The 27,867-nt window shown below is 35.8% G+C and overlaps 1 protein-coding gene across 4 annotated transcripts in view; it reads right to left on the reverse strand.

Moving 5' to 3' along the window:
- Nucleotides 1–3,586: 3,586 nt before the first annotated feature.
- LOC150103960 (far upstream element-binding protein 1-like) overlaps nucleotides 3,587–27,867 on the reverse strand; it is a 311,837-nt gene continuing 287,556 nt past the window's right edge. For all 4 annotated transcript variants that reach the window (XM_090397206.1, XM_090397205.1, XM_090397203.1 and 1 more), the window contains 3 exons: nucleotides 23,312–23,514; nucleotides 6,002–6,326; nucleotides 3,587–5,426 (listed from right to left, as the gene is read on the reverse strand). In XM_090397206.1, coding sequence (XP_090253332.1) covers nucleotides 6,003–6,326; nucleotides 23,312–23,514 — 527 coding nt within the window. In that variant the 3' untranslated portion in view covers nucleotides 3,587–5,426; nucleotide 6,002. The remainder of the gene's footprint in view (nucleotides 5,427–6,001; nucleotides 6,327–23,311; nucleotides 23,515–27,867) is intronic.

The following is a 27,867-nucleotide window of genomic DNA, read 5'->3' on the forward strand; positions in this document are numbered from 1 at the left end:
AAATTAGTAATCATATAAACTTTCCACGCAGTACTATCATATCCTATATATTCCCTAAGAGTACACATGAGGAATTTGATGAAGACTATAATATTACTCCTTTCTTTTAGGCTTACACGGTGATCCGAATGCATTTTTGAAAATTATGGAGACAACTACCATGTTTGAATAAAAACTTTAGTTTAATATAACTAAAATCTATATTCGACGTTTCGACCTTTATGTCAAGGTCATCTTCTGCAGCATACAACTATACACAGAAAACAAGCTACACTACAATCAAATTGGTTTGTTAAAGACACTGACCAACTGCTACAACAATTGTTGGCCTGACCTCTGGTGAAAAAAAAAAAATTATACATCAACACTAGAGTCCTATTATTAGTGTTATCTGTCGGTTGTAGAAATACATTGGGCACAACAACAAGTATCTATCTATATACATATATTAACATCATGTACACATTCCAGCCAGTTGGTGTGGAATGGTTTCTAATACTAGCTGAGGACTGGCTAGAGTCCTGACTTATGCTGGATCTTATATATTAGGTAGGCTGAATGTGTGCCATCCAGATCCTTGGAATTTTCATGCCATCTTTGTTGTTGATATTTGGGTGATTTATCAGGATTTCGCAGGCTTCCTTAAATTTCCTTTCGTACCAGGTTTTTGTGCGGTGTAAAGAGCAGGTGCTTTTCCCGTTGATTTGGTGTAAGGTGTTGAGTGCGTGGTCTGAGAGGCCTGCTTCACCATGTGTTCTTTCTTGCGTATAGGGATTGTCCATCCTGTTTCACCAATGTACAGTAAGTTACAGGTGCAGCGGATGCAATAGACTCCAGGATGTGCTAATGGGAGGAGAGGATCCTTAGAGGAGTTGAATATGGTTTTAAGTTTAGTGGGTGGTTTAAAGGTGGCATTGAGGTTATGATGTTGTAGGATTCTGTTGATTTTTTCCGATAACCATTTAATGTACGGGATGGCTATGGTTTTACTGTAATCTAGATTAGTTTTTGTTGTAGTTTTATGGAGTATTTTATTAACAGTATTTTTGTTATAGTCATTATTTATGAATGTGTCGCTGATGATTTTAGTTCTTGTTTCAGGGCTTGCTGGTTAGAGCAAATTGTTGTAGCTTTGTTTTTAAGGGTGTTAATGATTCCATATTTTTGTGATGGGTGGTGGTATGAATTAGCATGTATGTATTGGCCAGTGTGTGTCGATTTTCGGTAGACCGTGAAGGATAGACTGCCTGAAGAAAGACGTGTGACTAGTGTGTCTAGGAACGGGAGGGAATTTTGGTTTTTGATTTCGATGGTAAATTGTATGTTGTTTGTTCAGGTGGCTAAGGAATGTTTAGTGTTTGTCGCTCGTGCGGCCAGATCGCGAACACGTCATCAATGTATCTAAGCCAGACTGTCGGTTTTAGCATGGTGGAATCAAGAGCCCTTTGCTCAAAGGTTTCCATGTAGAAGTTGGGGGGGGGGGGGTAGTGGTGAGCCCATGGCTGTACCTTCTTTTTGTAGGTAGAATAATTTGTTTTGTCACACGAAGTAACTGGACTGTAGTACGTGGGCAAATTAAACAAACACTAATTAATATTGAAAGAAGTGTAGTAGTGGACAAAATATTGGACATGTGACTAATGCTGTTTCAGATTTATATTTAGAATGACTGCTATATAACAAGGGTTCAATTCCATTAAATGTTCACAGATATTGGACGTTTTTTTTTTCTTCATCTCTTTTCTACACCTCTTTTCATCTTTATTCTGATGCCATTAAACAGTCTGATGTTTAATGGCATCAGATTTTTATTATTTTTGCTATTTTCATTGATTAGTTCTCAAATGCAGATCTGCACATAGCTAATGACTTCTGAATTTTACTACAGTTTGCTACTAACAAAAATTTAGGATATTAACAAATGTTACTGTATGTCTATTAACCTCCAAAAAGAATGAATTTTAAATGACTAGATGACCAGATTTTGAGTGAACAAAATACTATTCTATATGTATGAAATACTGGAGTATGTGCAATCATTCAGATGCTTAATTATTGGTTGTTACTACATGTGTAAACCACAAGTTTTCTTCTGACAAATGCACCAAACATCTCAGTGAAAAAAAGTCTGTAAAATCTTAATAACATGAACTGATCCATGAAAGAAAAGTGTCATCGTCAATATACTTATAGGATTACATTCAACAGAAAATACCCTAACATTTTTCAGAAGTTTAAAGATGTTTTCTGTATCTCTTACATCTTTACTCGTTTATCTTGTAACTGAATCTGATATCTAATGGAATCAGATATTTCTACACTTTTTTCATGAATCACTTCTCAAATGCACATTTCCACATAACTGATGACTGTTCTGAACTTTTCCAATAAAGTGTTATTCCTTTTAGGAGATTAACAAATATTACTGTATGTCTATTCCCTTCTCCAAAAGATTGAATTTTACACAAATAGATGACCAGATTATGACTGAACAAAGTGACATTCTACATATACGAAATATCATAATACACTGCTTGGAAAGAAGTCAATGGACACCCCACAGGCAAGATGAACCGTGTCATGTAGCGAGTCGCATGTTTGTAGCTAGTATAAATTGGAGGAATATGATGCTCCCAAATCAGTTCAACTGTGTCTGGGCGAAATGATTGTGAGAAGGTAACTGATAGAGTTTGAAAGAGGCATTGTAGTAGGATGCCATGTTGCAGGCCTATCTGTTCGGAAAACTGTTAACAAATTGGGACATTCCAGGTCAACACTCAGTGATATCATACTGCTATCGTACACCCGTGGAAAGTATGTCCCGTAAGATTGCTGTAGTCATAGTAGCAAAAGAAGATCCTACATCTTATTGAGGAACAAACAGCCATGGCTGTTTGTTCCTCACACTATGGTGTTCATTGACTTATTTCCAAGCAGTGGATGTGCAATTATTCAGATGTTTAATTATTTGGGAAATCTCAGTCTTGAAAGTTGGCAGCTAAATAGTTCATTGTTAATCAAGGACGTGATTCACATACAGGACGGACACTTCCTTCATACCCGATTATACCAATTCTTACATGAGACTTAAAAGTAAATGTTGGAGACAACATTTCTTCTGGGCACATTTTTATTTCTTTTGTAGCTTAAGAGGAATACTCGATCAAGATCGTAATTCTAATATCAGTAACATTCACTCATCACTGTTAAACATTAAAAAAAAAAAAAAATCATGAATGCCAAAAAGTATAGAATATTTTCCACACATAGTGGAGGTCACACATAAAATGTGCATGTTTGATTTTTATGAGTATACATATTTTAAACAAGCTAGTATTCTATTAAGGCAATTGAATGATATCTTCTAAAAATCAAAACGAAAAGTACCAAAAATTACTGGTATTCCATATTGGATTTCCAAGTTTTGGGTTCATTCCAAAACTAAACATTTTGAAAATTCACATGTTTAACTTACCCAAAGTGCATTAAATATCGAAGATGGAAATATTTGAAGCCATGCCTTTATTTAATCAGGTGTTTGTGTGTCATTTTAATTTACAGAAGACTCAATACAGGAAACTATATATATATATATCTACCCATCATTACATTTTATTATTTCATTTACATTTCAGTGTTTAAAAACTCATAAGGAAAAAGAGGGAAAGTGAAATTAAATTTGTATGCATCTTTAATGCGAGAATGTGACAGCAGACTATTTACATGGTTTAGTGAACCTCTTTTCATCTTTATTATTTATGGGAAATTTTTCATTTGAAAAATGATGCTTAATGAAACTGCATTGTTGTACAAATCTTAAAAAAAGTTCCTGAATACTGAGTTAATTGCAACAAGCTGCAAAATAACACATGCCAATTGATATTACATATACTAAATGTTTTAAGAATACAATTTATAGCCAGTTTGAAAGCAGCTTATGCTGTCATAAGATTAAATAATATCAAAAATTTTATTGTAGCAGCTACTTTATTTCACCTCCACTCCCCAAGTAGCAAACTTGAAGTAAACAATTACAAACTAGCCTACATATCTATGGAGAAACAAGTGCAGACAATTATGTGAAAATTTCAACTCTGCTTAAAAGTTGAGAACTATTAAGCTGGAAGCCTTAGTCTTCTGAGCATGCACTTTACTCTTAATGCTGTTCTTAGTTTTTAAATTAATAATCAGTATGAAATAAAATAATAGTCCTAGCTTTTGTGTAAGTTGAGGGCTATTATTACAATTTACAATTATCACAATTCACATATGAAATGAACTTAAACCTGTCCTAATAAGTATAAATATTAGAATAACTCCAATATATACTTTTAATGAACTGATGAAGAAACAAGATGTGAAGATCTTATTTATAACTAGAAATTTGACTCGTGTTAGGTATAGGTATAAAAATGCTAAAATTCACTTTAAATACAAGTGTTAACAGCTGATATATTTACATTCATTTTAATGAACTCAAATGCTGATGAATACTGTCCACTCATCACAGAACACAGGCAGAACACCAAAGCCTGAATATACAAACTTTATAATAAATGGGCTAGGGACAAACTAGCAACATTCACACATTTTGCAGCAAGGGAACAGTCTAAGAAAATAAAATTAACGATTTTCAGCTGGAAATGCTGTAATAATTTACTTTTCCAAGTCACAAGACTATTGCTGTGTTACAAATAGAAGTATGCAAATTAATTTAAAATAATTCAATCTCAATTTATTAAAACCTACAGGCTTGTTCTGTAAGAAATTAGAATACCTATTTTTAAGAATTAAACACAGACAGTGCGCTTCTCTCCAAATCAGGAAGAACCAACACTCTTCCAAAATTTAGTGAACAGATTATAGACATTCAAGCACAAAAATCCAGTCACCCTACATTTTAACACATTGGCACATATATCCTCATTCATATCTACATTAAAAACAAATTTTTGTAAAATTCTTGTGTGGCTAAAAGGTCAACTGTAAATTAGGGAGGGAAAGGGGGGGGGACATGCACACGCACTGAGTGATTCGGTTCACTATCTCTGCAACACCACTTTTCTTATGAAATGCAACTTAAAATACTTTTTTCAAATAAACTATTTTAATACCACTCGTGGTTTTCTTTGATGTTTCCACTGACTTCCTTTATCCTTCTTTAATGTTCTGAAGATGTAAGTTTCAAGTCAAATTCAATGAATTTGCAATTTCATAATCTCAAACCAAAGGAATGTTAACTAAATTTACATCATGTTAAAACCCAATTCTGTTGGATTTAGTACCAACTGTGTTGACAGTATCAAATCATTCCATCTCATAGATATTACCTTGTCCATATGATAAAACACGTGACAAATGGGTCAGCGTTCTGCTAAGTCACCATCAGAAGACATATTTCAAGCTGTTCACAGCATGGGAGATGTCTGTAAAAAATACAACAAACAAACAAACATATTTCATAAATCACAAACAAATTAGGCAAACTGAACCTGGAAGAAAGATTAACCTAAAAATTATGCTTATACCTGTAATATAGCCTATTTGATTTCACTTACCTCCACATGTAGGCTGGAGCTTTTAGAAGGCCCAAGGTGAAACAGCAGAGGCTGTGGTCACCTACTTACTGAGCGGGAAGTATATCACCATCCTGCTAATGGTTAGTGATCATCTGTAGCAGGTAACACCAAACAGTTAGGTATCATGATTTCCATTTAATATGATACCAGAACGTAAACATATATATATATAATTCAGCCAAATATATATCAAAACAAATATGCACAGAACATATAATATGCATACCTACACATGGTGGAATACTACAGATGATCTAACAACCTAAACAGTATAGTAGGCACTCTTAATTTTGAGTAATATTTTTTTTTAACATACAAACCTTTTAAAAATGCTTCTCAATACTTATTGAATCTCATCTTACCAGATTTTACTTAAAATATGAGAGTTAAAACAGAATAAATAAGCACTGCTATTTTCTTACCTTACTGGGTAGTTCCTGCTGCATACTGCTGTCCAGCATAAGCAGCATAGTTATAACCAACATATGGACCTTGTTGACCATAAGGATTTTGCTGGGGATATGCTCCAGGAACCCACTGTCCTTGCGGAACTGCAGGAGCAGGATATGGTTGTGCTTGTGCTGGGGCAGGAGCACCAGAGGGTTGTGCTGCAGCCTGTGGAGCTGCAGGTTGCTGGGGTTGTCCTTGTGGAGCTGCTGAAGGAACTGGTTGAGCTACGGCTGGAGAAGCACCCGGAGGTCCTCCTGCAACACCAGGCTGTGACTGTGGTGTGTAAGGTTGGGCAGTCTAGAAGAGAATTTTTTTGCCATATAACCTTCGTTGAAATGAATGCAATTCCATTATATATACCCTTTTTAAAAAGAACTAGTTAGTAATCAGTGTGCTAACAAATCCTCCGAAGCATAAAAATTTACTATGATGTGAACAAGTCAGGGAATCCTCCTTTGGTTTTCCAGATTCCTGATTGTGTTTTCAAAAATACATCACAAACATATGCAAATGAAGTAGCTGAACAACTTTAATAACTGACATTCATTCTGCTGCAATGTTAAAACTTACAATCATAAAAGCAATGGGCAGTTTCATTAGGAACTCATTGCTTGTGAGATATATTGTGTTCATTTATTAAGTGCATTTGCTACTAATTTGCTTGCTCTCAAGCAAAAACCTAAATTTACAGAAAGAAAACCTTCCTGTCTCTGTACAAGACTAAGAAATGTGACTATTGGCTAACAATCTAAATCTTCCCCATATTTTTAATAATTGTTAGAAAGGGTTACATGTTGAAATACTGAATAAAACTCAAAGTGGTGTCCATAAGCTAAGGATGAACTACATTTTTAACTGTAAGTGAAAAAATTTTCATTTTTGGTTACAGCCAAATATGGAGATAAATTTATTGCCAGCATACTAATAAATTATATTACACAAAAAAAGGTGTTGTTTTTTTTTTGAGATCACTAATCAAGCTGACATCACTAACCATAATTGACATCAAATTAAATTGCAATACATTTTTGGTGAAAGTTACAAATTTCCTAAGGAAATAATTAAAGAATTAATGTACAGTGTTGCTTAAGAGTCAAAGCTGTATAACTGAGAAGAGACCTCCACACAGCCTTTAAAGGAATGCGGAGAACCGACCAGGACTTCTGACCTAATGGCCAATCCTCACCTTCTCGTGCACCCTGTTGGGTATCTACCTGGATATTGAACAAACGAGGATGGGTTGGCAATTTGGGATTTAGCTGACCAAATTGTATTCTTAGTGGCTTAAACCAATATACAAAATGATGGTACGACATGACAAAATTTCATGCTGGCTGGGGCCTTGCACATTTACACAAGAACCCTGTTGTTTTCGCCAGGGAACCAGGGCGAACAGCGAAAAGTCAGCTACTGGAACAAATATAAAAACATGCCCCAACTCAACATCACCAGAGTTAAAGATCGGTACTATCAACATAAGAAGCCTGAATGGCAAAGAAACAGAGCTAGCTGAAGAATTAGATAAGCACCAGATCGACATAATAGGGGTGACTTAAACAAAAAAGACAAAAACTGGCAAGATCATTCTGAGCAATAAATACAAAATGTTATATTCAGGCAATGACAATCAAGGAAAAGAAGGAGTAGCCATAGTATTCAACACAAAATATGAGGATAATCTTCTTGAATGGCAGGCAGTCTCAAGTAGAGTGATGTGGGCAAATATCAGAATGGGGAATTGGATAATGAGACTTATTTGTGCCTATGATCCCACAGAAGATTCTATTAAGGTAGAAGTGGAGGAATTTTTTGAGGCTTTAGAAAAAGCAACTGACACAATGAAAAAGGAAAAGTTGGTCCTTGTTGCGGATCTAAATAGCAGAGTAGGAAATGATTGTCAGACATACAAAAATATTTGTGGAAAGGAGCAAAGCTAATAAACAACGGCAAATACCTGTTGGATTTCTGCTGAGGACATGGACTGGTTATTACTAACACCATGTAACAACATAAAAATGTACACAAATTCACATGGAGAGAAGAGGCAAGGAATAAGAAAAGTCTGATGTTATTGTTGATAGTGATGTTTTCTCCCTGGCTCAGGACACCAGAGTGTACAGAGAATTTGAAATTGGAAGTGATCACTATTTAGTCTTGAGCAGGATAAAATTGAATTTCATATTGAAAACAATAACATATAAGAAAGTTTTAAAGAGAATAAAAGATGAGCAGCTCTCAGATGTGAACTGTAGACTAAAATACACAAAGATTATTGAAAAAAAAATAAAAGAGTTTGAGAACAGGAACCAAACCTTGGAGATTCAGTGGCAAGCCTTGAAGAAAATCCTGATTGAATCAGCCAGAGAGGCATGTGGTGAGGTTGTCTGCAAGAATAGAAAAATGAGAACTCCATGGTGGACACATGAAGTTAAAGAGGCAGTGAAGGAAAAGAAGAAAGCACATCAAAAGTTACTAACAAATAAGTCAGCTTGTGCTCTTAAAGAATACAGAGACAAATGTAAGAAAGCTAAACACTGTGTAAAACCGTCTAAACAAGTCATGGGAGGACTTTGGCAAGAAAATAGAAAATAAATATCAAGAAGGTGGCAAAATATTCTGGAGGTTGTTGAAGAAGCTTAGAAACGGAGGAAAGAGTGCTGTAAAAGGAGTTAGAGATGATAAAGGTGACATGAAAACAGGAGAAAAAGATATCCTTGAAGTATGGAGTAATTATTTTGATAAACTGCTAAATGAAACATGTAGTGATGACAGCAGTGGTAAAAAACACTGACCAAGCTTGCAATGAGCAATACATATCCATACTTGAAGTAGAAAAAGCCATCAAAAACTTGAAATGTGGCAGAAATGCTGAAGTATGGTGGTACAGAGGCTGCACTGCATAGTTTATAAAGCTTGGACATAGGGACGAATACCCGATGATTGGAGTAGAGCTCTCATAGTACCCATATATAAAAATGGAAATAAAACTGAATGTGAGAATTAGAGGTATTTCCCTACTGAGTGTTCCTGGCAAGATTCATGCAAGTATACTTGAGAAATGGTTGAGAAGAATTGTGGGAAAAAAGCTTGGTGAAGAACAAGCTGTATTCTGGCCAAATAGAGGCTGTCAGGATCAGATCTTCACTTTACAACCAATAGTTGAGAAATCATGGGAATATACGATCTGTATTTAAGTTTTGTCAATCTGGAAAAGGCATATATCAAGGTGCCAAGAGAGAAGCTATTCAATACGCTACAGTTATATGGTGTTAATGGGGCATTATATCAAGCAATACTCAGTCTTTATTTGAGTTGTAAGACAGCTTTTAGAATTTAAGGAAGTACAGGAAGATGGTTTAATGTTAAATCTGGTGCGACACAAGAATGTACATTATCCCTTTTTGTTATTCATTAACTACATGGATCACATTATGAAGGAAAGTGGTATTAAACATGATATCAAAATTGGATGTTAATGTCAGTTCTTTACTTTATGCGGACGATGTTATACTTCTAAATAAATCAGCTACAGGTCTGCAAGATTCTCTGACTAAATTCAATAACTGTTGTAATAGATATGGTATGAAGGTCAGCAATAAAAAGACAAAGACAATGAAAATAGGAGAAACATTGAAAATATCAACTGCATTGTGAATGGAGAACTTATAGAACAAGTAAAACATTTCAGCTACTTTGGCACAATTTTTAGCGAAGATGGTAAATTAAATATGGAAATAGACAACAGAATCAATAAAGCTGGTATAATAGGAAGTCAATTGAATAAATACATATGGAATAAGAGAGAAATTAGTCAGAACACTAAATTAGATGTATACAAGACAATGTTCAAACCAGTTGTAACTTATGGATCTGAGAGCTGGGTTAGAAGTAAAACACTTGACCAAAAACTAGAAACCGCAGATATGCGAGTCCTTAGAAAGATTAGAGACATGAACAGATGGCATCAATGGCAATATCATATTAAAAACAAGGATATTATTTAAGAACTTGACAATGGCAACATCAAGGAATGCATTAGCAGAGCTAATCTCAGGTGGTATGGTCACTTAAATAGAATGGACAGGAAAGAGCAAAACAAGTTCTCTGCCAGGTTGGCAGGAAAACGACCAAGAGGAAGACCAAAGTATAGGTGGATTGATATGGTACAAAGTGCTTTAGACGATAGAAATATAAGATATGATGATGTTGGAGTCTTGACAAGTAACAGACTGATTTGGAGGAAAATTGTAGATAGGAAGTTAGTAATGATGTAAATTTTTCATGTAGTACTATCATATCCTGTACACCCCCTTGAGGGTATATGTCAGGAATCTGAGGATGTACAGTGAAAACTATACAGAGACATATGGAATATGTACCCCCCCCCCAAATTTCTATGAAACTCTCACAACATTGTACATGCTTAGCAACAAGTAATTCAGGAATTCGAGTCAAAATGGCTACTCCTTTCCAAGCAAGGATAAGTGTGTGTTTGTTTCCTGGAGGGGAATTGTGAGGTGCAATGAGTGTTCCCGTTGCACCCCAGACGTGTTCTATGGGGGTTGAGATCCAGGAAGAGTGCTGGCCACTCGATTCGATTAATATCCTCAGCCTCCAGAAGTATCTCCACTGCTCGTGTACGATGTGGCATTCTCATCCATAAAAATGAATTCTTCACCTACAGCACCAAGGAACAATCAAACATGACAAAGAACTTTGATGCAGTATTGTTCACCAGTCATATTCCCTTTTTAAAGCACTTTTAGCTCTATTCATCCATTAAGCATAATGTCTTCCCACACCATGATCCCAGCACTACTGTATTCAAGAACATTCCTGTGAACATACTCTAGTGAGCTGTGGACAAAGGGACGCAAAACTACAAGGCCTTAGGATGTATAGGCCTATTTATTGCAGATGTCTTCCTACAGGTTGTCAAGATAACTGCATGCTTGTGTTTGAATGGAGCCGATTTGCAGTGTATATTGGAATGATCATTTGTTTGTTTTTTTTTATGTCAGGAGCGTGATGTCTAAAATCACAGATGTCATATAATTTTAATTTACTAAATAAAACTCCAGCATCTTAAAGGTCATTTTGCTGACATTTTGGATGTTAAGTAGGATTTCAATGTTCAGATAACTGATAAACTACAAATATCAGAATGATTGATGTTTTGTACAGTATACTGATAGCTTCCTGACTTAAATACAGTGGTTTGAGTCCTGTTGTGGCTTTGATATTAATAACTTTTACCGCCACCCATTCTGTGTGATCCAGTATACTATGTTTTTTATAGGCAACATTCCTATTAAAAAAAAACCACACAATATGGAATATTAAACTAGGTTCTTTATCCTATATGGATGTGTTAATAATTTGTGGATTTTTATATAGATAAGGATATGCATAGATATTATCATAATATTATTAATCCTACCACAGATGATTGTTAAAATAATTGTTAGAAACATAACTGTTTCTAACAATTATTTTTTTTTATTCCGAGTGTACCTATATATTATTATATGCACAAGGGTTCACTCCAATTGGTGCAATGATCTTAACTCTTTCTTTCAGAATCCAAACAATCAATGACTCAAGACCAAAATACAAAATAAACACATTTAATAAAACAAAAACAATATATATACACTTCAAATAAATATTACATAACTACAAATTAATTGGATCCAAGGTCTTTTAAAAATAAACTTACACTTAAGACTAGACTAAACACTTTGTTTTCACAATGACAAAAATGTTCATAGCCAGTTTCTTTCTCTGTCACGGACCTTTTCCGAAGATATGACTTTATTCTTCATTTTCACAGGATCCTTTATCATCACTTATGTAACACACACATTAATTCTATCTCTTTTCTTCAGTAGAAATAATAGTCAGATCTGGCATCCTTAATACAGATGAAACTTCCTAATCAGAGTTTTCTGGAACATTCCTTTAGAATGTAAATAGCAAATTCTTCTTTTATTCACTAAATGCTTATTTACAGTCTTAACTCTTCCAATAAAAAAAACTTACAGTTCTACGATTCCCTTTTCGGAATCTACTATTAATCTTTAAATTAGTGTTTCCTCCAATATTCCATTTTAAACACATAAAGCAATATTTTCTTTTATTTATCCACATACTTATTCCACATTAAAACTTAATAGTTCCACGATTCCTTTTTCAGAATATACTATTAATTTTCTTCCGACTGTCACATAAAAAAAACTTAAGTTCCTCCGAACCTAAATATCTGCCAGCCTGTGTTCTAAATTCCTTCCGAACGCTCTCTTGTTTACCAGGCGTTACTCAGATACTGAACGCTTTCTTGACAGCTGTCAATCACTCATCAAACTTCTCCGCGAGCATGAGCACTTCACGAAAGTGGCAAGCGAGGAAGTTAGGTATAAATAATGGCTGACACGCTGTCTCCGTTAGAGACAAGAGAATGTCCTCATAAAACACAACTTTTGATAATTTTAAAATACAATAAATTTCTTGTAAGTAATACAAATATCAAAATCTAGTAAGTACATCAATTTTTTAACTTCTTTACATATTACTTTTAACAAAACAATTTCCATAAAGGGCACATCGCAAGTGCCGACAATGCGTGTTATGAAAACAAAAACTAATAAACATACTAACATAAACAATACATAAAAATATTCAGAATTTTAATTATGATTATTCTTACAGATGATGTATAAGTAAATAAATAAATCAACTGCAAGCCCCTACCCATGCAGTTTTACTTTAACCAGTGTAAATATAGTATTTCTTATTTCTTGATGCGCTTCATTCCATAATTGATGAGAGGCATAACTCATAACTGTTCTAGGTGACTAATCTTTAATCCTCACAGGGAGTAAAGAAACAGCATCCTACCACCCCCCCCCCTCCCACTAATTCTCAGGAACAGATGATCTTAAGTACAGCATTACTGAGAGGTAACTCTTCTGCACAGCAACTGATCTCGAGAAGACAATGGGGGTGTTCGTGGCAAGAAGAGGGTTTCCTTTTGAATGGCATTTTAAACTTGAGTTTGGTAAGAATATGCAAGATAAATAAATATTAGGTAGGTGGAAAATGTTTTGTTTCCTGTGGGCTACTAAAAAAGTTTAAAAATTGAGAAAAGAGTACTGTAATTAAAGAATCAGAGATGATAAAGGTGGCATGAAAACTTAAGATAGGAATATACTAGATGCTTGGAATAATTACTCTGAAAGAATGCTAAACAAGCTGAGACAAAACAATAGTAGAAAATATTCAAGAGGATTGCATATACAGGGTGTTCGGGATAAATTTGACAGTTTCGTAAGGAAAAAGAAAATCTTCTTTGTATCTATTAAATTTAATGAATTGACAAAAAAACATTACAGGCAGAGTTAATTACAATACTATCAACAAGATTTACTCAAAATAACCACCATTAGCATCGATCACAGCTTCAATTCTGCTTCGGAACCTCGAACAAGCTGATGCTACAGTCTCCCTGGGAAGGGCCGCAAAAACTGTTTTAATTTTATCCATTAACTGGGCTTTTGTATTACTGGAAGTGCGATTGGTGTCTTTTTCAACTGCGCCCCATACAAAATAATCCATGGGGTTAAGGTCTGGGGAGTTTGGAGGCCAAACATTTGGACTGGTGAAGTCGTAGAAATTTTCAGACAACCATTTTTGACTTTTCCCAGAGGTGTGGCAAGGGGCCGAATCCTGCTGCCATACATACGGCCTACCATTGGCTACCCTTGTTATCCAGGGCTTGACTACAGTTAGCAACTCCACGAACAAAGCCCGAATTCCAATGCCAGGGTTCTTCAACACCTGTTCCTGCAGATTTGCGAGGAATTCTGCTGTACGAACGCAATCAGATCGTCTGCTAGGGATCTTTCTTCTTGCTACATCCTCGTAGTCACCATTGCAAGTCTCTAGTTCATGCCTGATTGTTTTTACTGTATTCAGGGAGCATTGGGCAGCAGTCGTAATATCCTTATTTTGATGGCGGGCACGAATCATCATGATACAAGTTATTCTCTTCCATGATTCAGGTGGGTTCCAGCTATCCATCCTTTCTGACATCTTGTATATGAATGAAGAAGAGTCCAAACTTTTAAATGAAGAGAAGTGTGTGTTAATACATGTAACTTACGGAAAAATATAATTAATTATAAATATGTCAAATTTATCCCGAACACCCTGTATATCAAAACTTGAGTAGATGACATTCAACTCGAAATACTTAAATATGGAGATATAAAAGTTTTTCAGTGTCTATACTGCATAATTCCGAGGGCCTGGTCAGAAGGTTATACAATGAACTGAATCTGAGAATTGCATTCGCCACGTAAGAAAAAATGTCCCAGAGGAATACCAACAACTAGGTCAATTGTTTCAACCAGAAGTGCAACAGAACATCAAAATATTACCGTATTTATTCGAATATAATTCACGCTCTTTTCCCACAAATTATTTAGCATACTGTAGTTGTGTAGTGTCAGAAAGAGCTCCAAAAAAATAAGTGCTATTTTGAATAATAATTGGCAGTGTTTCATAAATTTTAGGGTTTCATTATTTATTTTTGAGAACGAAGTGTGTCTGGGTGATTTTTGGTGTGAATTCTATCAGAATTATTAGTCTAAATTGCCATTTTAAATATCACACAATGCCGGTCAGCCATGTGGGCGCCGACTGGTTATACTGAGCGAATGCAGCAAAAGTCAAGTAGCATTGGCGATATAGACTTTTCAAAACTGATTTTATGTCCTAAGTGCGATATGTATGCATGCGGAATGTAAGAGATGTCTTTGTAGAGAGGGAAAGAATAAGTGAAAGTTGATAGAAAGTATGGATTTGTCATAGGTGCAATATACTGTTGGACCATGATACACAGAATGCGAAACTGACTGAAAAGATAGATAGTGTACATGAAAGAAACAGAAATGAAGGGAAAGATAGAGAGACTGACGGAGTGAAAGAATGCGGGAATGTAGAAGTGAAAGTTATGAAAAATCGAAATGAAACAAAAACAAGAGAAACTGAGGGAGTAAAAGAATTCAAAAATGTTCCAACAAAAGTTACGGAAGAAGTTGCAAAAAATGAAAGTGAGAAAGTTGGAGAAACTGAAGGAGTGAAGAATGCAAAGATGTACAAGTGAAAGTTAGTGACAAGAAGGTGAAGGAAAGTATGAATGAGAAAAAGAAAGTAAAGTGCGGCAGAACGAGAGAGAGAGTGAAGTTGTCAGAATGCAAGATTTAATGAAACAGGTATTGGAAATGAAAAATGAAATGAAGAATATGTTGAGTCATGTTAGGCGTATAGTGAAAATTAATGAAAGCATGCCAGAAATCAGAATGAAAGAACAAGGAGTAAAAGAAGTGACAAGTGATTCCAGGATAGCAGTATATGGAGACTCCATAATTAGAGGGCTAGTTACTGACAGAGTTCATAAGGTCTGCTATCTGGGTGGGAGAATGAGTATGAAATTAAGGTGTTGGACATGAGGAAGAAACGAACGAGAGAGTTAGTTGTGATTGTAGGGATGAATGGTCTAATTGGACATAAGAAGGATGTGAGGACAAATATCCAGAGGCTAGTGAGAAAAGCAAAAGATAACAGTGTAGTAGGAAAGGTTGTCAGTGTGTTACCTAGGTATGATGATGATGAGTTGCAACGGAGAGCCAAAATCATGACTGGAATGTTCGCGGAGCTGTGTGAGGAAAAGGGAGTGGAGTTTGTGGATGTATGGCATGTGTTTGAAGGAAGAATGAAATTATACAAGCATGGTGGGTTGCATTTAAATGGCTTTGGAGTGAGTGTGCTGGAGAAAGTGTTGCTGAATGAAAGTATAGTGTGTGATGCGTGCCAGGGATCAGAAGGAAGAGATGAAGAGAAAAATCAGGACAGCAGTCTCTTCAGTAGTGGTACTGAAGAGACAGCAGTGTTTGGCAGTGAAAACAGTAGTGTGAGAGCGGAAGAGAGAGAGAGAATGGGAATACAAGAGGAACAGTGAAACGGGTGGAGCTTGGATGAACAGGGAGACATGGCATAGAGGAGAGAGAGAGAGTGAATGTTGAAAGTGCCAGTGAATGTGTGTGTGTATGAAGATGGAGTATACTGCAATGTGGGTGGAGAAGTGGAGATTGAGAAGGTATATGTGGTAAGCAGTGATAAAGGTGATTTGGCAGGTGTAGTGAGAAAATCACAACCAACATATGGCTTGGATAGGACTGGCTATAGACCTAATAATAAACTGTTGTGTTTGTTTATAAATGCCAGAAGTATAAGAAATAAAAGGGATGAAATGTTGTCAGTGATTGAGTTTATTCACCCCCAAATCATTGGAATAAGTGAAACATGATTGAATGAAGATCATATCGTAACGGGAATAGAAATGGAAGGGTACAGTATTTTTCGTGAGGATAGAATTGGCAAGAAGGGAGGAGGAGTGCTACTGATGATAGCAGGGGAATTAAGTCCACATAAGGTAGACATGAAAGGGGGAAATAGTGGCAATGGTTATTAGGCAGTGTGGTGTAACGTAGAGGTTGAGAGGAAGACATATTTAGTTGGATGTTGCTATAGGCCTGAGAATGTGGATGGTGGTGATGAAGAAATGTATAAACAACTTGAATTAGTGAACAAAGGAAGGGTAATTATTACTGGCGATTTTAATTATGGTGGTATAGGTTGGAATGAAGAGATAGCATTAGGGAATAAGGAAAGTGAATTTCTCGAGTTCTTGAGAGATAACTATCTCAGACAGCACGTAAAGGAAGGCACGCGAGGATCAAGAGTTAGAGATCTGATCATTTCATCAGAGCATGTAATTGCTAGAGGCGGTTTCACATTTTCCTCCAGTTGGTGAAAGTGATCATGAAGTAATCACCTGTATCATCTAGTCATATGCAGGCTTTTGCAAGGAAAGGATATATGTGGAATTATAAGGCTGGTGATGCCCCATTGACACTATATAACTGCAGCGTATTGAATAGCTTCTCTCTTGGCACCTTGTCATATGCCTTTTCCAAATCGACAAAACTTAAATACAGATCTTTGTTATATTCCCATGCTTTCTCGACTATTTGTCGTAAAGTGAAGATCTGATCCTGACAGCCCCTATTTGGCCTGAATCCAGCTTGTTCTTCACCAAGCTTTTCTTCCACAATTCTTCTCAACCGTTTCTCAAGTATACTTGCATAGATCTTGCCAATAACACTCAGTAGGGAAATACCTCTGTAATTCTTACATTCAGTTTTATTTCCCTTTTTATATATGGGTACTATGAGAGCTCTACTCCAATCATCGGGAATTCGTCCCTCTGTCCAGGCTTTCTGAAGTATGCAGTGCAGCCACTGTAAGACTTTTATACCACCATACTTCAGCATTTCTGGTCAAATATCCTCTACTCCTGCTGCCTTTCCACATTTCAAGCCTTTGATGGCTTTTTCTACTTCAAGTATGGATATGTATTCCTGACTGCATGCCTGGTCAGTGTTTTTTTATCACTGTGCTGTCATCACTGCTTGTTTCATTTAGCAGTTTTTCAAAGTAATTACTCCTTACTTCAAGGATATCTTTTTCTACCGTTTTCATGTCACCTTTATCATCTCTAACCCCTTTTACAGCACTCTTTCTTCAATTCCTAAGCTTCTTCAACAACCTCCAGAATATTTTGCCACCTTCTTGATATTTATTTTCTATATTCTTGCCAAAGTCCTCCCATGACTTTTGTTTAGCTAGTTTTACACACTGTTTAGCTTTCTTACATTTGTCTTTGTATTCTGTAAGAGCAAAAGCTGACTTATTTGCCAGGCACTTTTGATATGCTTTCTTCTTTTCCTTCACTGCCTCTTTAACTTCCTGTGTCCACCAGGGAGTTCTGATTTTTTTATCCTTGCACACAACCTCACCACATGCCTCTCTGGCAGAATCAATCAATGTTTCCTTCAGAGTTTGCCACTGAATCTCCAAGGTTTGATTCCTGTTCTCAAACTCTTTCATTTTCTTTTCAATAATCTTTCTGTATTTTAGTCTACAGTTCACATCTGAGAGCTGCTCAACTTTTATTCGCTTTAAAACTTTCTTACATGTTATTGTTTTCAATATGAAATTCAATTTTATCCTGCTCAAGACTAAATAGTGATCACTTCCAATTTCAAATCCTCTGTACGCTCTGGTGTCCTGCACCAGGGAGAAAACATCACTATCAACGATAACATAGTCAATGAAACCTTTCTTATTCCTAGCCTCTTCTCTCCATGTGAATTTGTGCACATTTTTATGTTGGAACATGGTGTTAGTAATAACCAGTCCATGTCCTGAGCAGAAATCCAACAGATACCTGCCATTATTATTAGCTTTGCTCTTTTCTCCAAATTTTCCCAAAATATTTTTGTATGTCTCACAATCATTTCCTACTCTGCTATTTAGATCCCCAACAAGGACCAACTTTTCCTCTTCCATTGTGTCAGTTGCTTTTTCTAAAGCCTCAAAAAATTCTTCCAATTCTACCTTAGTAGAACCTTCTGTGGGACCATAGGCACAAATAAGTCTCATTGTCCAGTTCTCCATTCTCATATTTGCCCACATTACTCTACTTGAGAGTGACTGCCATTCAAGAAGATTAGCCTCGTATTTTGTGTTGAATACTATGGCTACTCCTTCTTTTCCTTGATTGTCATTGCCTGAATATAACATTTTGTATTTATTGCTCAGAAAGATCTCACCAGTTTTGGTCTTTTTTGTTTAAGTCATCCCTATTATGTCGATCTGGTACTTATCTAATTCCTCAGCTAGCTCCATTTCTTTGCCGTTCAGGCTTCTTACGTTGATAGTACCGATCTTTAACTCTGGTGATGTTGAGTTGGGGTTTGTTTTCAGATTTGTTCCAGTATCTGACTTTTCGCTGTTCACCCGGGTTCCATGGTGAAACCAACGGGGGCCTTGTTTAACTGGGCGACGCCCCAGCTGGCATGAAATTTTGTCATGTTGTACCATCATTTTTTATTTTGGTTTAACCAATAAGAATACAATTTGGTCGGCTAAATTCTAAATTGCTAGCCCATCCTCGTTCGTTCAGTATCAAAGTAGATACCCAACAGGGTGCACCACGAGAAGGTGAGGTTTGGACATTAGGTCAGAAGCCCTATTCGGTTCTCCGCATTCCTTGAAAGGCTATGTGGAGGTCTCCTCTCAGTTATACAGCTTTGACCCTTAAGCACCCCGTTGTAATTTTAATAACTTCTAAATACTATTATTTGATTAATGCGAGACAACCAGAGAAAGTTAGGTACTGCCACTGACTGATTTACAACAGAATTAGTCAGTCAAAGAAAAGTATAATACATAACTCCAGTATGCTGTTTATGAAATAAAAATGTGTATTTACAATAATATGGCTATAAAGCATGGCTGCTCCTTAAAGCTAAAGTTTTCTTTTACGTGTGTAGCAGCTAGAGTTGACTGTATTCTGGGTGCACAAGTTTTAGATAAGCTTAAGTAGTGTCTTAAGGGGAACATTCGTTGTTGTTGTATGTCTTTGAGAGCAGGAAATTGACATACTAACACAACACAGACCTCAAAGGCCTTTCTGGTCATATGCAGTATGCTGGCAAATCTATCATATGAAAATTCGTGCTGCATTTCAAAACAGATACACTGAACAGAATACAAAAAGCTCATTATTTAAAATTATCTATCAGTGAACGCATAATTGGCTCCAAGTTTATTATTATTATTTTTTTAATATATCATCATTATAATCATATAATTTATTTATAAATGATAGGGGTGCTTAAGGCTCAAAGTTATATAACTGAGAGGATACCTCCACATAGCCTTCTAAGAAATGCGGAGAACCGACCAGGGCTTCTGACCTAATGTGCAATCCTTACCTTCTCGCGGTGCACCCTGTTAGGTATCTACTTGGATACAGAACGGATAAGGATGGGCTGGAAATTTGGGATTTAGCCAAGCAAAATTTCAAATGATGGCACAACATGACAGAATTTCATTCTAGCTGGGGAATAGCCCGGTTAAACAAGGGCCCTCGTTATTTTCGCCAGGGAACCAGAGCAAACAGCGAAAAGTGAGCTACAGGAACAAATCCTAAAACCCACCCCAACTCAACATCACAAGAGTTCAAGATGAGTACTATCAACAGAATGAGGCTGAATGGCAAAGAGATGCAGTTAGCTGAGGAATTAGATTAGTAGCAGATCGACATAATAGGGGTGACTGAAACAAAAAAATGCAAAAACTGATGAGATCATTCTGAGCAATAAATACAAAATGTTGTATTCAGGCAATGAGAATCAACCCAAAGAAGGAGTAGCCATAGTATTCAACACTAAATACTAGGCTAATCTTCTTGAATGGCAGGCAGTCTCAAGTAGAGTGATTTGGGCAAATATGAGAATTATTTGCGCCTATGATCCCACAGAAGGTTCTACTAAGGTAGAAGTGGAGGAATTTTTTGAAGCTTTAGAGAAAGCAACTGACACAATGAAAACGGAAAAGTTGGTTCTTGTTGGAGATCTGAATAGCAGAGTAGGAAATGATTGTCAGACATACAAAAATATTTTGGGAAAAGAGCAAAGCTAATAATAACGGCAAATAGCTGTTGGATTTCTGCTGAGGACAGGGACTGGCTATTACTAACACCATGTTCCAACATAAAAATGTGCACAAATTCACATGGAGAGAAGAAGCAAGGAATAAGAAAGGTTTCATTGACTATGTTATTGTTGATAGTGATGTTTTCCCACTGGTACAGGACAACAGAGTGTACAGAGGATTTGAAATTGGCAGTGATCACCATTTAGTCTTAAGCAGGATAAAATTGAATTTCATTTTGAAAAGGGGAACATGTAAGAAAGTTTTAAAGTGAATAAAAGTTGAGCAGCTCTCATGTTAACTGTAGACTAAAATACACAAAGATTATTGAAGGAAAAATGAAAGAGTTTGAGAACAGGAACTAAACCTTGGAGATTCAGTGGTAAGCCCGGAAGAAAACATTGATTGATTCAGCCAGAGAGGCATGTGAATAGGTTGTCTGCAAAGATAGAAAAACTAGAACTTCATGGTGGACAAAGGAAGTTAAAGAGGCAGTGAAGGAAAAGAAGAAAGCATATCAAAGGTTTCTGGAAAATATCAGCTTATGCTCTTAGAGAATACAGAGACAAATGTCTAAACAAAAGTCATGGGAGGACTTTGGCAAGAACATAGAAAATAAATATCAAGAAGGTGGCAAAATATTCTGGAGGTTGTTGAAGAAGCTTAGAAACAGAGGAAAGAGTGCTGTAAAAGGAATGTAGAGATGATAAAAGTGGCATGCAAACAGGAGAAAGAGATATCCTTGAAGTATTGAGTAATTACTTCGAAAAATTGCTAAATGAAACAAGTAGTGATGACAGCATAGTAGTAAAAAAAAAAAAAAACACTCAACAGACATGCAGTCAGGAATACATATCCATACTTGAAGTAGAAAAAGCCATCAAACACCTGAAATGTGGAAAGCAGCACGAGTAGATGATATTCGACTAGAAATGCTCAAGTATGGAGGAATAAAAGTCTTACAGTGGCTGCACTGCATAGTTCAGAAGGCCTGGAGCGAGGGACAAATTCCAGATGATTGGATTAGAGCTCTCATAGTACGTATATATAAAAAGGGGAATAAAACTGAATGTCAGAATTAGAGTTATTTCATTACTGAGTGTTCCTGGTAAGATATATCCAAGTATACTTGAGAAAACGGTTGAGAAGGATTGTGGAAGAGAAGCTTGGTGAAGAACAAGCTGGATTCCGGTCAAATAGAGGCTGTCAGGATCAGATTTTCACTTTACAACAGATGGTTGAGAAATTATGGGAATATAACAAAATCTCTATTTAAGTTTTTTAGATCTGGAAAAGGCATATGAAAAGGTGCCGAGAGAGAAGCGATTCAAAATACTAGTTATATGGTGTGAATGGGGCATTATATCAAGCAATACCTAGTCTTTATTTTAGTTGTAAGTCAGCAGTTAGAATTGAAGTACAGGAAGATGGTTTAATGTTAAATCTGTGTTAGACAAGGATGTACATTATCCCCTCTGATATTATTTATATGGATCATCTTATGAAGGAAAGTGGTATTAAACATGATATCAAAATTGGAGGTTAATTTCAGCTCTTTGCTTTATGTGGGTGTTATACTTCTAAATAAATCCGCTACAAGTCTGCAAGATTCCCTGACTAAATTGAATAACTGTTGTAATAGATATGGTATGAAGGTAAGCATTAAAAAGACAAAGACAATGAAAATAGGCAGAAACATTGAAAATATTAACTGCATTGTGAATGGAAAACTTATAGAACAAGTAAAACAGTTCAGCTACTTAGGCACAATTTTTAGTGAAGATGGTAAATTAAATATGGAAATAGACAACAGAATCAACAAAACTGGTATGGTAGGAAGTCAATTGAATAAATTCATATGGAATAAGAGAGAAATTAGTCGGAACACTAAATTAGCTGTATACAAGACAGTGTTCAAACCAGTTTTAACTTATGGATCTGAGAGCTGGATCAGAAGTAAAACACTTGACCAAAAACTAGAAACCGCAGATATGCGAGTCCTGAGAAAGATTAGAGCCATGAACAGATGGCATCAATGGCAATATCGTATTAAAAACAAGGATATTATTTAAGAACTTGACATTGGCAGCATCAAGGAATGCATTAGCAGAGCTAATCTCAGGTGGTATGGTCACTTAAATAGAATAGGCAAGGAAAGAGCAAAACAAGTTCTCTGCCAGGTTGGCAGGAAAATGACCAAGAGGAAGACCAAGGTATAGGTGGATTGATATGGTACAAAGTGCCTTAGATGATAGAAATATAAGATATGATGATGTTGGAGTCATGACAAGTAACAGACTGATTTGGAGGAAAATTGTAGATAGGAAGTTAGTAATGATGTAAATTTTTCATGTAGTACTATCATATCCTGTACATCTGAGGGAATATATCAGGAATTTGATGATGATGATTTATAAATGATTAAAATAACTTGCTTCAACTAAAATACACCAATCCAGTCACTGTAGACGAACAATGCAAGCCAAAATTCAATGTTCACCACCATAATCTGAGAACCATTCTTTGCATGTTTTATTCAGTGACATTAACAAGAATTCTTTTCACACTTGGCTACATCAGATAAGTGATTCTTAAGCCTGGAACCATAAGATTTCTTATGAATCTCCATTTTTAAATTGTTATTAAAAGATACCTACCTGCTGAGCAACTTGGGCTTGCTGATTAGCACGAGCTTGTTGTTCAATCATCTCTGCTTCTCTGTGCATTCCAAGAGAACGATAATATTCGGCCCAAGCAGCACTATAATCTGGTTGACCAGCTACTGTGCTAGCAGGTGCCGCAGTTGCTGCTGTTGGTGTAGGACCTTGTGGGGCAGGGGCAGGTCCAGGCGTTGTAGTGGCTGTAATAAATAATTTATAAAAATTAATAATAACCAAGATTTAAAATAACTGAAAATATAAAGAATGCCCAGGATGAATCTACTGAGATTCTTAGGTCAATTCCTTTCCTTGAGTAACTTTGAGCAAAAAAGTTGGAGAAAGATATGGACAATTCACAATTCAGTTTGCGATCGTGTTCTGTGTATGTTACAGGATAGACCATGTTTAGCTGTGTGTTTTTCACACAAAGATGATAGCCAAGTTTTCAAATGAGAAGTATGTTAACATTCATTTACAGATTTTGTAATAGCAACGAAGACTGCTCTTGTAGCATACTGATGATGATTTTTTGGACTATACTCGTATTGTTTGTGTTGAAAACAATCACCTAGCATTTTAGCTGAATGCAATTCTGGAACTAATACAAGAATTAGTTTCCGATTATTATTTGTACAAGGTACAATATTAAAAGAAGATTATCAAGTACCGGGTGCTCACAAATCCCATGTCAAGTATGTTGTGTTTAACAATAAAGTGCTAATTACTTGGAGTGAATAATATACATAACGACCTTTTCCGACCTTTATTCATTTTGAATAAAGGTCGGAAAATTTAGCCTTTTCTTTTATGAACATTGTAGTTTTTAAAGCGTAACTATTTTGCTTGTATAACAGTTGGAAAAATGTACGTAGAGTATTAACAAAATTAAAAAAAAAATATAGCATAAAACAAAAATTTAAGTTTATTTTTAAGAAAGTTTTCTATAAAATAAAAATAATTATACAGAAAAACAGAAATTTTTTCAAATGAACTTAGATATTCAAAACGTACAGTTGAGAGAACTGAGACACTTTAATGTCCTAAACCGATTAATTATTTATGACTTGTTGTGACTCTTTTAACAAACCCATGCAAAAAAAATACCATTATCAAATCCTTTTAATCTTCATAGGCATCTGAATCGGTGTACGAATCGCCATCACTTTCACTTAAACTGATCACCAAAGGTTCGCATAATTCTTCGATAATTCCGTCTCTGTCCCAATACATATTTTCCAATGAGGTGACATGAGAGCAATATTTTCCCCAGTTTTGAACTGTAATACTTTCACAATTGCCTGTTCTGAAAGCTTAAAAAGTTTTGACATGTCAATATACCCAGTTACGTTGCGATGCCGAATGAAACTTTCCACTTCTACCCAAACATACTCAATAGCATTAATATCGTAATAATATGGTGGTAACCTCAAAGCTAGAAATCCATGCTCTTTGAGCATCTTGTCGAATTTAAATAGTTTAGTTGTGGGCGAGTTTCTTTTGACCAAATTAAGCAATTCGATTTTTTGCATATCTGGGGAATGAGAAATGTTATTTGTAGAGAGCCAATCCATAAGAACTTGCTTCTTTTTAGACCAATTTGGAACTTTGTTTAATCGAATAGAGTGATATGAAGTGTTATCAATTATAACAACAGCATTTTTAGGAAGGTTTGGAATCAGTTTTTCTTCTGCCCACTTTTCGAAGATCGTAGAATTCATCTGCCCATGGTAATCTCCAGTAGTTGAATTGGCTTTGTATAGTAAGTTTGAATTCGGTAAAAAAGCCATTTCTCCACCTGCACACAAAATTATTATGCGCCGCGAGGCATTTCCAGTTTGTAGCACTCCACATTCTTCTTTAGACTGCAAACATTTTCCATAAGTTAAATTACTATCAATCCAAGTTTCATCTAGATACACAATCGGTCTTTTATCCTCCCTGAAACGTTTTATTGCTCTCAAATACTGCGTTCCAGATAAAACAATGTCACTTCGCTCCATGATAAGTTTCCTTTTATTTTGGGACGTTTTAAAACAAAATCCGATTTCATGAAGTCTTTTCCTTAAACTTTCTCTTTTCCAAGGAAAATTAATTTTTTCTTTAAGCACAGGAATCAATTTCGGAACAGTTGACACTCTTTTCTCGACCACGTAAAATTCGTGAATAGTTCTTCTTATAACGTCTACATCAAAATCATTCAAAGCTACGGTTTCGACTGTTTTCTTTCTCTGGCGCTTTTTTAGGAGATTTAAATTTTTGCTGACCTTCACCTTTTGATTCCCTACGAATTCTTTTAACAGTTGACCCCGATACGCCCGCAATTGCACTTGCATGTTTTATGACTTGAGAAAGGTGAAAAAGGAGACGGCCTTCTGACGATTCTTTTTCGCAGAATGTCAGCACATTATTCAATATTCTTTTGTAAGAGCTACTGAAACGTTTAACAACAGAACTATTCGACTGTACTGGATCCATCATATAAATTAATAATAAAAAATAATGCAAAAAAGCGACAACAAAAATCAAGCTAGTACTAGTACAGCAACAGACAAGAAAGCACGTGATTTCGCAAGTTGGCGACCAATCCATACATCCTTCATTTCTTTCTCCCCTTCAGCATGAATCAATTATTCTTAGTAAAATGCCAAGGAGAGACCTACAAACAGTGGGTGAACTATATGTTGCTACATTCCTCCCTCCCCCCAAACATTTCACTTCTGAACTGTAACTATCTCAACTGTTTGTTCAGAGAATTCTTCATCCTTGGTCAGATCTCCAATCATAAAGACCAATTTGTCGAAGGTTACATGAATAAGCACTATACAAAAGTTAACAACAGGGATGCTGCAGAGTATTTTGGATATCACAGATTATTACAGTTGAAATGGGTGAGAAGCATTGTGTGTGTGTGTGTGTGTGTGTGTGTGTGTGTGTGTGTGTGTGTGTGTGTGTGTGTGCGTGTGTGTGGAAATGAGTATTCAAGTAGATGGCAAACATTATGAACTATAAAAGGTTCACTGATATTCATTTCTTAAAACTTAAAATAATTGATTTTCCCATATAAGAAAAGTTCTAAGATGATAGTAAACTGTCAAATCTCTATGCTGGTTAGAAACGTGATTTGAGAATCAACCTGTGAAGTTTGGTAGTACATTCCTCCTGGGACATCACATAATTTCATAAATAAGGAAATATACATTTAAATATATTTGTTCTTATTCATACCATCATAATGGCATACCTGTTATTTATTAAAAGAATCTCAATGATCAAATATTATCAATATCACACAATTTCTGACTCTCACTAAAGCAAACACTGCTATATTATAACAAACTCACTCACTCTTGATCAAAGCTTCATAGATTATGGGGAAAGAAAATGAATAATTGAAAACAGAGACTGAACAAATTATTTGTTTTACTTTTCCTATGGTGAATTTTCTTTAGAATAGCAGCATGCTTATGAAGTGTTAGGCAGTATGTTTTGGTAGTTTTGTTATAGTAATGGTGTTTGCTATAGCAAGACTTAACTGTACTAAACATGAAGATAATCAAGAATTATCAAATCTTAGTAAACTATTAATATGTGCAGTCAAAACCCATTCATTATAATGAGAACCTACCACTACACCTGCAATAAGTTCAAGCATATAGTTGTGTCAAATACCAAGTGTACGATTAAATAATTGCAAATTCCACCGTTCCTATTGAATGTTGGTCATTGGACAACATAGCTACTAACTAACGAATACAATTTCCCTAAGAAAAAGGAATGTAATGTACACTACTGTAACTTATATTCTTGGACAATTTCTTAATCATATTCATTTCTATAATATTTGTAAATAAAGTAGCAGCAATATGTGCACAAAATATAAAAGTTTATTTATCAAGTCTATACAATTACATCCCTTTAATGTAATCTCCTGTTCTGCTCCTGTTTCCAAATTTGAGGGAGCTACTGAATATCATCAGCAAAGTGTTGCCTGTTGATATCAGTGAGTGTGATCTACTGCTCAAAGAACCTCTTGCACATCACAAAACCATGGACCTCTGAGGGGTTCTTTCTCTTTGGGGAATAAGTCAAAGTCACAAGTACTCAAATTTGGTGAATACGGAGGATGTTCCAATACTTGCCATTGTGAGAACATGGTGGAGAACCTGTGAAAAAAATGTCACTTTCTCCACAAAGCCAGACACAAATGGTGCTCCAGAAACCAATCGTACTGTGCGTTAATCATCATCATCATCATCAAATCATCATCTTGCTTCATCATGTTGTACCCCAGGGGCACAACATGATGGAGAAAGTAACCTTGACTGTTGTAAGGGACAATCAGCAAGGCTTTAACTTTGGTGGGTTTCTGGAAAAGTTTTTTTCATGTGGGATGATCCTGGATGGCACCATTCGTTGGATTATCTCTTTAATTCAGGCTCATAAGCCCTTACCCAAGTTTCGTCAATCGCTATGATACGATATAGGAATGCATCTCCTTCATTTTCATACTGTTCCAGATGTAGGCCAACAACTGCATACTGACACCAATTCTG

The sequence above is a fragment of the Typopeltis vanoorti genome, chromosome 8 (assembly GCF_054136105.1).
Source record: "Typopeltis vanoorti isolate ZY-2024b chromosome 8, IOZ_Tvanoo_1.0, whole genome shotgun sequence".
Taxonomy (NCBI): Eukaryota; Metazoa; Arthropoda; class Arachnida; order Uropygi; family Thelyphonidae; genus Typopeltis; species Typopeltis vanoorti.